The 12,236-nt window shown below is 40.3% G+C and overlaps 1 protein-coding gene across 2 annotated transcripts in view; it reads right to left on the minus strand.

Moving 5' to 3' along the window:
• SYT14 (synaptotagmin 14) overlaps nucleotides 1-12,236 on the minus strand; it is a 113,529-nt gene that overhangs the window by 27,072 nt on the left and 74,221 nt on the right. For both annotated transcript variants that reach the window (XM_087827864.1, XM_087827863.1), the window contains 2 exons: nucleotides 8,488-8,759; nucleotides 4,422-4,871 (listed from right to left, as the gene is read on the minus strand). In XM_087827864.1, the coding sequence (XP_087683990.1) occupies nucleotides 4,422-4,871; nucleotides 8,488-8,759 (722 nt within the window). The remainder of the gene's footprint in view (nucleotides 1-4,421; nucleotides 4,872-8,487; nucleotides 8,760-12,236) is intronic.

Genomic DNA, 12,236 nt, shown 5'->3' on the forward strand with positions numbered 1-12,236 from the left:
AAAATGACCATACTATTGAAAGCAATCTGCAAATTCAATGTAATCCCTATCAAAATACCAATGACATTTTGGTATAATATAAATGAAAGCAAATCCCTGATACTGGCCATCTCTTTTAACATTCATTCTGTTATTCTCTGTACTACTTCACTAACATAAACTTCCATCTTTCCAGGATGCCTTTTGGTACTTCTAACCTATGATAAACTCCTCCAGAACTTTAGTTTCTTCTCAAAACCCCCAACACCATGTTTTACTTGAGATCTAATTTTTCCCTGGGGAGAAATCATCCTCTGCAGACTTTTCATTGTGGTTACTTCCTCATACCCAAAAGTCTTCAGGGTCAGGAAGCAAAGTTCTCTGCTGCTTTTGTAAACATCTATCCTCTAAAATTGTTGGAAAAGAACATTTTCCTTTAAAGCTCATGTCATCCTGCCCACATAAACATTCTGTCCTGGACATTTCATCTTCATTCCCTGAACATCTCTTCTTCATTCCCTGAGAACAATGGCCCTTGATTCAATCTTCTTTTACATTTCAACTTTTGCCACCATCTTCTGTGAATTCGATATCCATGTGGACAACCCACCCAAAGACCTGGCCTCTCTTGACCAACTTATCCATCTCCACCATCACACCAACTTATCCATTTCCACCATCACACTGTGGACCCTGGTTATCCCATCACGTTAAATGAAAACATTCTCCTTTCTAACCATAGTCCCCTAACTTCCCATATTTCTTACTCAACTACTCCTCTCATATGTGTTCTTTGATATCTTTGGGACTTTCAGTCCACTAACCTTCTTATTTCCTCTTATCTGTCCCTTTGTAGCTTCACTTCTCTCTTTATTCCACTTAGATTTCATGGTCCACAATTTAAATAAACCTCTTGAAAACATTTTTGCTTCTTTCTGTTCATCCCAGACACATCAATTAATATCTTTCTTCAATTAGCTCTCCATCTTATACTTGGAATAGCTTACACTCCATCTTATTATATCATTTGCATAGTATTTAAGCATGCCCAAGTCTCTCCTAACCTCAAAAACATCTTTTCGGAACCCCCACTTTCCAAATACTGTCCTCTCTTCCTGTTTTCACAGCCAAACTTGGTAGAAAAGTTGTCTACACGACTGCCAGTCTGGTTTGGAATCCAGTCCCTGTACCCCACCAAAACTGGTCCTTCTAGGGCTACCCATTCCCTCCATATCCTAAACACAATGGACCGTTTTCAATACTGGATCCATTGGCAGCATTTGACAAAGTTGATTATATCTCCCTTCACAATTTTACTCTTGGTTTTTGTGATATTTTACTACATTTCTTCCTACCTTATCCCTCCCTTTCTCCAATCTTTAAATCCAGGGGTTCTTGAGGATCTTCTCTTCTCACTCCTGAGACAATCCCACCCACTCCCATGTCTACTTCCTATAACTTCTATGCATTTACATAGAAATATAATATGGAATCAAATTTAATGAAATATAGACATCTAGACACCTATTAAGAACCTTCTCATGAGAACTTAAGAAAACTTAAGTTTCCATTAAGCCTTATCTCTCTCACCCCTTTGCTCACACTAAAAAAAATGTCTCTAGAAACTCATCTATTTATTCATTTTCACCAAACTGACCGGAGCCCAAATTCCCTGACCTTTTCTGACTCTCTATTTTTTTCTTTAAACTGACAAATGAGTATCCTAAATCATGCAAGTAACACAGAAGTAAACAAAGGCAGAAGTAAAAAAAAATACCTTAAACTTTACTGCACATAAATTGGTATTAAGTAAACATCTTGCAGACATCATTCTATGAGTATGTAACAAATAGAAATAGAAATATTTTTATTTAAAAATGGGATCAAAGTGTAGCTCTTTATTTTAAAAATCCATTTTACCTTATATAAATTTAATGGGATAAAATAACATTGAGTAAATTATTTCTTCCTCACAGAGATTATCTTCTAAATAAATGATGTTTCTCCCAGTTAACTCGTCTATGCTGAGGGAGCAGCCATGAAGAAAGAGAACAAAAGGGGAATGTCTGCAGATCCGACTTACATACGTTTATCGTTACATAAAGGTATTTTCTGGAGGCTTCATGAACTGGCAAAGAACATCCCACCAAGGTGAAAGCAGATGTACAGAATGTTATCTGAGTATTTACCTCAACCAAAGTTTGCACATGTCATACTCAATTTCAATTCCTAGAGCAGAGGTCAGCAAACTTTTTCTGTTAAGAGCTAGATAGTAATATTTTAGGCCCTGTGGGCTGTTATTAGTTTTCTACCGAAGTCTAATAAGTTATTTCAGACTTCATAGGTTTAAAAATACCCATTTATCATCTCACTGTTTCTGTAGGTCAGAAGTCTGGGTGGGTTCAACTGGGTTCTCTGTAAAGGGTCTGACGAGGCTTTGGTTAAGGTGTTGGCTCAGCTGGGCTCTTATCTGGAGGCTCTGGGGGAGGAAGATTCTTCCAAGTTTACTCAGGTGTTGGCCAAATTCAGTTCCTTGCAGTTGCAGAACTGAGGTGTCTGCATTCTTGCTGGTAGTTGGCCAGAGCTCTTAGACGCCTCCCTCTCAGCTCCTAGGGGCTGCTCTAAGGTCCTTCTACCACAACCCACTCCATCTCAGCAACAGAGAACTTCATGTTGAATCTCACTCATGTTTTAAATCTATTTTTTTCTGCTACCAATCAGAGAAAACTCTTTGCTTTTAAAGGGTTCATGTAACTGAGTTAGGTCCACCCATATAATACATTATCTTAATGTCAACTGACTGGTAACCTTAATTACATCTTTAAAATCGCTTTGCCATGTAACATAAAATAATCACAGGAGTAATACCAGGGAATGAAGGTCATGAGGACCACCTTAGAATTACACCTACCACAGTCTGCCCTCTGGCCCCCGTGATTCACATACACCAGACATGTAAAATGGATTCACCCCAGTCCAAGTTTCCTAAAAGTCTCATCCTAGTACATTATCAGTTCAAAGTAAAAAGTCCCTACACTTGAATCTAAATCTCATCATCTCAAATCAAAGTCCAAAATCTTATCCAAATCATATGCTCTTATCTAAATTATGACTCTTGATATAATACAGTCCATTAAGCACAACCCCTGCACAAAATTCTTCCTACTTATGGACCTATGTAACTAAAAAAGTTATCTGCCACAAACACTTCTAGCATTTAAAAATTTAAACACCAAAAGGTGATAGTAAATATACTATGGGTTTATAAGACAATAGTTCTTAGTAGGGAAATTGATAATTTGTTTTAATTTTAAACTTCAGACTTGACAATTTCAGGAAATGCTTTTTCAAAATAAAAACAGCAACTTATTAAAAGAGAGAAAAAAGTAAAGACCAATTAAATCTTCTGCCATTCTTAATTCTCATTATTTGGTCTGAGTGATCAGTAGCTAAAATGGTATGGGATTCTACTGTGAATGACAGTCCTGTAAGATCAAATGCTGCATGGTACAAATTCAATGAGACTCTTTTCTTAGACTTGGACTTATGCTTACACTTTTAGAAGTTTAAAAACAATCCTAAAATATGGTACCATTATTTTAAAATATAAATCTATTCTGAAATCTGTGTATTTATATTATAGAAATACATTTTAGTCAATATAACAGAAATTAATAAATATAACTCATAATTTACATTTACAGCATATCACAGATTTTCTCATAATCTAAGTAACTGTGTGGCATAATGCATCTCCCTGGTTTAAATAAACAATGCAACTCTCTAGCGACCTGCAATGGCTTGTAGGAAATTTAGTTAAAAATCTGGAGAGAGAAAGACTTGTATGTGATCAAAACCTGGAGGAAAAAAAGAAAAGGGAGAACCAATGACGGCACTAAATTTAAGTATTCTTCCAGAAATACTCAAAATCTTTGTATAAAAAGGTGGAAAATATAACGAGGCCATGCCTTTGAAGCTTTAACAATTATCTCATAGCCGCTCTGGAAATATCATGACCTAGGAAGCCGTACATACTCTATACGAGCAAATAATATCATAGAAGATATGGAGCTAGACAGTTCTTCATGTATCACCTAATTTTAACCTGAAAAGAAAACAATCTGTTCTCTAAGGAGTTCAGATGATGTCATAATCAACCATCTAATAAATGTTAACACAGTTAACAGAAATGTTTAAGACACTGGGCTAGAGTCTGTGAAAGATAAAATACATTGAAAAAATCATATATAATCTTCATGGGTCACTTTTATAGATGAGGAAAAGAAGTTATACCTACCTATTCAGGGCTTAGAAATTTTGTGAAGGTATGATTACTATGCAAAAAATAAAATGACAAGGTTGCTGGGTTTGTCGTACTAAAACTGTGCATATCATATACCATGAACTTAAAGTGTATTTGGGCTATTTGACCAGATACTCACAGAATGATTGTAAGAAGGTTCCAATATCACAGGTAATGACATTTTCCCTTGAAGATTCAATTTGGTTAAATAAAAAATCTTTTCCCCCACAATCTTTTCTTTTTTCATGCGATGTACACCATACAGTCTAAATCGAACTGCGTAATTTCCAATCATCTCAGATTCAACATGGTTAAATTTGAATGTTTCTGTGAAGACAGGGCATGGTCCTCTCTGGATGCTGGTTTTTGCTCTCTGTTTCTTTATAGGTAGAAGAACAAGGTGTACTTGCCATGAGTTGCCACCTGTCCTGTTATATGTTGGGATATCTGTGACAGCTGTCACTGTTACCAGGAGCTTCTGTTCTTGTGAGTCATACTCAAAAGTCACATCCAGTGTGCCATATTTAGCTTCTGGCTCAGGATCAAAGGGTTTAGGAAGCTGTGAAGATGATCCTTGAGCTGACATATCCTAAGAAAAGCAAATTTAAATGTTTTCAGTTTTAGCTCTATTATTTAATCTGGCATGTAAATAAATACCTGGTACTTCTTAGGAGGGAGAATGTGGGAACTGTTCTGATTGGCTACCACAAAGCAAGTGATACTAACCAACAGTTTACTACAATCAGAAGCTACTTTACAGGCCATAGTAGTATATAAGTGGTATGTTAAACTCAAAAACTCATACAAGAGAATTTAATATTCGTCATTACAATTTTTAGAAAGTTGGGATATGCTTTTATAATGAGAACTGAAAATTTATACTTCAATGTGTATCTCTGATCCTGTTGAAGGAAACGACTGAATTTGACTTTCAACATTATAAACGATGCAACTGACAGCTCAACATCAGGCTGGAGAGAGAACATAAATAAAAGTATAATGCTATTAAAAAGAGTGGTTCCGTTTTCAGAGTTTGTTCTAAAATGCCCCCATCTGTAATAGGATGTAAACACGTTTAGGCTTGAAAATCAATGGAAAGAGGAAATGGGAAAGTATAAACAAAAGGCCTCAAAATATCTGCAGCCAAATACTTCTTTTCGGTAACATACACTATTTACTTTTTAATCAGAATTTAAAACTACATATTATTTCTGACACTAATTACTCTTGAAAATGGCAGAACGATACATATTTCAAAAGTTCAAGACAGACCAAATCTGCTCATTTTAATTATGCAGTTAAAAGAAATTATACCCATTTTACCTGGAATTGTCTCAGATTCCTGCCAGTGTAACTATCTGGAATGTGAACAGAGTTTTCAGCTAGTTATTGACAGTGTCAAACCCGGGTCTCTGACCTTTCAACTCTACCTCCTGCCTCTTCAAGTATTTTAATAAATATTAAATATTTTTCATTTTAAAATGTGGACCAATTTTATAATTTTCTAAAATTTTCTGAGCTTTTATTTAGTAGTCACTACTACTGACTCCCAGTCTTGTCTTTTTAGAGACACACTGTCTAGCAAAGGACTGTAAGGCTAAAGTTTCCTTATGGCTGGTCTGACCACGAGACTCAGCTTTGGCCAACGGGCAGTAAACAGAGGTGATGCAGGAAACATCCCGATCAGGTTTGCAGAAGCGATGATGTGCCCCGACTTCCCTTCTCTCCCACACTCCCCACAGAAGAGCAGGCTCTGAGACAGGATGTGCGGGTCAGGGTGAGCCATGAGGACTGGAACGACACCCTAGGGAGGACAGGACACCCTAGGGATGACAGAGCGACAAAAAAGAAGGAACTGGCCCAACTGGCGTGGCTCAGTGGCTGAGCATGGACCTAGGATCCAGGAGATTGAGGTTCAATTCCCAGTCAGGGCACATGCCCGGGTCACGGGCCAGATCCCCAGCAAGGGGGGGCTGTGTAGCAGGCAGCCAACCAATGACTCTCTCATCATTGATGTCTCTCTCTCTTTCCCTCTCCCTTCCTCTCTCTGAAATCAATAAAGATATTTAAAAAAAGAAGAAGAAGAAGAAGAAAGAACCAGGCCCCTGAGTGACATTGTAGAGCAAAGCCACCTACTCACCCTGGACGTCTGTTAGTGAAAGACTAGTAATCTTCTGTGGGTTTTACCTACTGCATTTGACTCCTGGTTTTAACAGCTTAACACTAATCCTAACCATTACACTTACTACGTGCCAAGCCCTAGTTTAGGTGGGAGGGATGCAGCAGAGAACCAAAAAGACACAAGTTTTTGGCCTTATTAATGTTACACGTCTACCTACCGTGACGCACTTGGTAGCACGTATGGAAAAAAAGATGACAAATGAAGAACAATCCTCGGGAGAGGGAACAAATTCTCAGAGAAGAATTGTTTTTATACAATATAATTCAATCAGAGTGAGTGTATTCTTACTCTGTAAAAAAATTTACAGTTTAGAGCAAAATGTTTTAATGCATGCCATTTCATAATGGTAATTAAAGATGATTAATTACGGGGCTTTGAAATTTCAATTAAATATTTTCTAAAATAGTGTCAAGACAGCTATTTTCAAGGCAATAAGAATTTTTGTAAGGTTCTAGATAGTTATTTCTGAATTTCTCCCTAATTTTTTTCTGGGCGTTGCGACAATTCTCATGAATCCAAGGGTTAATAAAGTGGGACCTTACAGATGAAGCCCACATTTGTATTCTGCAAATAGGCAATTAGAAAAGAACCCTTCCTTTCAAGGGGTCTTAAAGGTCTGAACAGTCCTCAGCCAGCAAAAGGTCATCAGCAGAGACCCTCCTGAAGCCTCAGTCCTTCCCCAGCTCAGCAGTGTACGCGGAGAGGCTCTAGGAGAGCTATACCCTGAATTAAACCACAGGGAAGTGAAGATTTTATATTTGATGAATACCCATTAAAGGGATAGTGGGAAGTAAAATAAACTTAAAAAACACAAGAGTGAACTTTGTACTAACGTAGGGCTATTAGCATCTAAAAATTTATGTAATGTGCATTTGCTCTACTGTTTGAATGTAGTCAATTCTATGGAAGACACACCACCAAGCAGGACAGAGGGGGCTCTAAAGAGGTGTCAACACAGAGAGCAAGTCAGCGGCTTCTGAAATCTGGGAAAACTCACGGGCTGTGGTAACTATAGATACTAAATAACAAAGCAGCTAGAGAGACCGGCAGGATGCTGAAGATGTTGTTAACTATAGGTAGTAACTGAGTTGATAACTTGTAAGATATGTTCAAGAGAAGAAACAGAAAATATGACAGAGCAATGAGTATTACCCATGGAAGGGGATGGGAAGCCCGAGCGATGATCATTTCATCTCTGAGGGGACAGCTCTGTCACCCATGTGTTCCATTAGAGAAATGCAGAGAAAACCTGTGACACTACAGCTTTACCAAATGTTGTCTAGGACAGAAGTTGTAAAAATTTGCAATCTAAAAGAAAGAAAAACTTAAAAGCAAATACTACCTTATGAAACCCTCCAGATTACCTTTATAATTTTCATCTTTATAGAAATATTTTTAAAAATTCTTTTTAGAGCATGGGAAGGCTTCAAATGTGTAATACCCCTACTTTTGGTGTCATTTTCTCATTTTTGCTCCAAAAGAGGAAATAACTTAAAACACGACCACCAATTGGCCACTCTGAATGCGTGATGCCGTGAATTCAAATTTCATGACCTATCTCTTCCGTATTCTGTGATATGAAAATGCAAAAACGTTATTTTTGCAAAAATATTAATGGGCAGCCTCCCAATACAAAAATATCCAAAATAAAATAATTTTTAAAGAGACACAAACAAATAGAAACCTCACTATGAAAGAAACAGGCAAATAATTCCAGAATGTTTTATCTAAAATGCTTTAAAAATCTATCTTGCGGTTGAAACCTGGGGGAAGTTAATTTTTCAACATTTTGTGCATTGCTCTCATTTTTAGCTACCCGTCTTCCTTGGGGGGGGGGGGGCTGCAGAGCGGTCGGGACACCCCTGGTCAGTTGCCTGCACAAGCATTAGATCGAGGATAGAAACTGGTAGGATAAGCCACACAGGACAGGATGGCGATAAAACCTTCTTACCAAGAGGAGAAGCACAGGATTATTAGTCTCCAAATAACATTCACTTAAAAACTTCTACGTGCTTTTACTTACTTCAGGGCTCAGGACCGCAGTGCTGTCACTCGGAACATCTTCTTCATATCCTTTATTATGAAAACTTTCTATTTCATGACCTGTGCTTCCTTCACTCGGGCACTTGTTATAGGAGCATCTCGGACTGTTGCTGCAGTGGGAAAATTCACATTTACTGTCCCCAATTTCTGAGGGCGTACATGAGAGATGGGGAGAACCACTGTCATCCTGATACGGTGGTGGCTGCAGTTCATCCAGTGGGGGTGTTCTTCTCATTCTCTGAATGCAGTTTCCTGACAATGATTAAGAATCTGGTCACCGTCTCCGAGTAGCCTCAGCACGCAGTACAGACCACAAGCATTGTACATAACTTTAAAAGAACTGGATTAAAACCGTTGTGGCAGTGTAGCCGGTAGAGTCTCTTCTCCTCTAGTTCAGACGCAGAAATAAACTAATCTGGCTTCCCACTCCTCTCCTGCACAGAAATTTCAGGAAAAATAACACATACTCTCACACGCTAAGAGAGATCCTGTTATACAGCATAAAAATGGGAGCGATAAATATTAGTAAAACAGCTTATTTAGGTTTTTCCCCCCAAAATAATCCTGAAGCATACATCCTTCGTCTGCCCCCTCATGATCTGTGGCCTCTCTAGCCACAGTAGGTAAAAATGTTGTCGGTAAACCACAATAAAAAGTTCATTTATTTTCTTCAGTTACGGAGTTGAACTGAAACCAGCATTCCGCTTACCAGTGTCAGAAACCATTTTTCCACACCTACCCTAGCTGTGATCCCTAAAACGCGGCGCACTGTGGATCAAGGCCGAATCCATCGATCGGCAAAGACCGAGGGCTGCGCTCCCCCCATTCCACCTCCAGCGTCGCCATCGGGGGGCCACTCCCTGCCCCGCGCTAGTCTGGGTCTGTCCCCGCCTAAGGCACGGCTCCACCTTGTCTACAGCAGGCATCGCCACCTCCAGCAGTTAATTTGAAACCACATTTTCTTTCACTCTTAAGTTATCCTTTGAATTTTTACCTCCATGATTTATCTCAATGACTGAGAATCAACACGTCTGTGAACAGGACAGAAGTGAGGGCAGGAGGGGATGTCAGGAAACAGGGTTCAGTTTACAATTTAAGAACAGCCCAGTCTGTGCAGATAAAACCCTGAATGCAGTATCAGACACTAAATTTAAACACTGCTCAGTTTTTCTTTTAAATGGACTATGAATCTCCTTTCTCAAGAGGGACCCTGAAAAAAGATAGTTTGTATTACAATTCTTATAATGGAGTTCACTCAAATGTTCAATAGGTCTTCTGTTCTTCTCAGGCAGGAAAACTTCACATAAGAACTGAAAAACTCATTTTAAAATTATTACAATGCCTGATTCAAATGAAAAATATTAATTTGTATGGACTTAGCACAAATTTGCACATTTGCTCAGAAGCGCTAACTTTGGAAAAAGAAAACTGAATGAATGCCTTATCTAGTGAGTATAACATCCTAACTTTAATTTATTAAACATGAGCAGAAAGTAGCAAAGTTACCGAATTAATATAGTTGAAGCTAAATTTGAGAAGAGAGGATAGGTTAAATAGATACACTGCGAGCAGTTGCCAACAAAACACAATATCCCGGATTTCAAAGTGGGGCTTCAAGAAAAGCTCGTTTTCCTGACAAAAGCGAGCAGACTCCACTGGCAGCCCCAGTGCCCAAGGGCCTTCCCCTCCCTCCCCAGGAGGTGCAGTGGCCAGCTGGTAACCCCCTGCGCCCAGGGGCCTTCCCCTCCCTCCCTGGAAGGTGCAGTGGCCAGCTGGTAACCCCCTGCGCCCAGGGGCCTTCCCCTCCCTCCCCGGGAGGTGCAGTGGCCAGCTGGTAACCCCCTGCGCCCAGGGGCCTTCCCTTCCCTCCCCGGGAGGTGCAGTGGCCAGCTGGTAACCCCCTGCGCCCAGGGCCTTCCCTTCCCTCCCCGGGAGGTGCAGTGGCCAGCTGGTAACACCCTGTGCCCAGGGGCCTTCCCCTCCCTCCCCGGGAGGTGCAGTGGCCAGCTGGTAACCCCCTGTGCCCAGGGGCCTTCCCCTCCCTCCCCGGGAGGTGCAGTGGCCAGCTGGTAACCCCCTGCGCCCAAGGGCCTTCCCCTCCCTCCCCGGGAGGTGCAGTGGCCAGCTGGTAACCCCCTGCGCCCAGGGGCCTTCCCTTCCCTCCCCGGGAGGTGCAGTGGCCAGCTGGTAACACCCTGTGCCCAGGGGCTTTCCCTTCCCTCCCTGGAAGGTGCAGTGGCCAGCTGGTAACCCCCTGTGCCCAGGGGCCTTCCCCTCCCTCCCCGGGAGGTGCAGTGGCTAGCTGGTAACCCCCTGTGCCCAAGGGCCTTCCCTTGCCTTCCTTTTCCTCCCCGGGAGGTGCAGTGGCCAGCTGGTAACCCCCTGTGCCCAGGGGTCTTCCCTTCCCTCCCCGGGAGGTGCAGTGCCAGCTTGTAGCAAGAGAGAGCAAGCTAAGACTGGAGAAGCAGAAAAACAGGAAGAGCCTGGGTATGTGAAACATCGCTAAGCATCCATCTCCAATTATCTTGATGCCTGAGACAAATAAATCCCTGTTCGTATTTTTTTTTTAAAGTAACAAAAAACAACAGTCGGATTTTATGTGGTTTCCGAATATACTCTGGGATAGTTTTTAAATCATTAAACCATGATCCTCCCCTTATTTAAAAAGGTATATTTAATCAGCCATTGAACTCTAAGTTAAACAGTTACTGCAACATGAAGTCAATTAAAACTTTCCTAATGCGGTGGCTCTAGGAGTCAGCAAACCATCTTTTCATTTATCTTCTTTTTTTTTTAAGAGAGGTGATCTTGCCCAGAAGTCTCCCGGCATATGACCCACAGATTTCACTGGACAGAACCGGGTCGCATGTCTAGCTCTCAACCCACCTCCAGCGGGGAGAGCGGTATCACCGTAATTGGCTTGTGTTAACCAGAAGCCATTAAATTAAAGCTGTGATGCGGTCAGTTTCGCTGTTCATATATATTTGGAAAAGAGCAGATGTCACTGACCGAGAAAAAGAGATGACTCAAATAAATACCAACCATCATAAAAAACTACTATGAACAATTAAACGCCAACAAATTGGACAACCTAGGAGAAATGGATAAATTCCTAGAAACACATCATCTACCAAGGCCGAATCAGAAAAAAAAGAGAAAATCTAAACAGACCAACTACTAGTAAGGAGATTGACTCAGGAATCAACAAACCAAAGTCCAGGACCAGACGGCTTCACTGGTAAATTCTACCAAACACTCAGAGAAATTTAATAACAATCCTTCTCAAACTCTCACAGAAAACCAAAGAGAAGGGAGCACTTCCAAACTCATTTTACTAGGTCGGTATTATCCTGATACCAGAGCCAGACAAAAACATTACAAGAAAAGAATTACAGGCCAATATCCCTGTAAATATAGATGCAAAAACCTTCAAGAAAATACTAGCAGACTGAATTCAACGATACATTAAAAAAATTATACACCATAATCAAGTGGGATTTATTCCAAGTATACAAAGATGGTTCAACATCCACAAATCAACCGGTGTGCGTGATGCATCACATCAACAAGTTGAAGGGTAAAAACCATACGATCATCTCAAGAGATGCAAAGAAGCATTTGGCAGAATTCATCATCCAGTTATGGTAACAACTCTAAAAAAAACTGGGTATAGAGGGAATGTACGTCAGGGCATATATGACAAGCCCATAGCTAATGCCACACTCAATG

The sequence above is a fragment of the Miniopterus natalensis genome, chromosome 19, assembly GCF_054644295.1.
Source record: "Miniopterus natalensis isolate mMinNat1 chromosome 19, mMinNat1.hap1, whole genome shotgun sequence".
NCBI lineage: Eukaryota > Metazoa > Chordata > Mammalia > Chiroptera > Miniopteridae > Miniopterus > Miniopterus natalensis.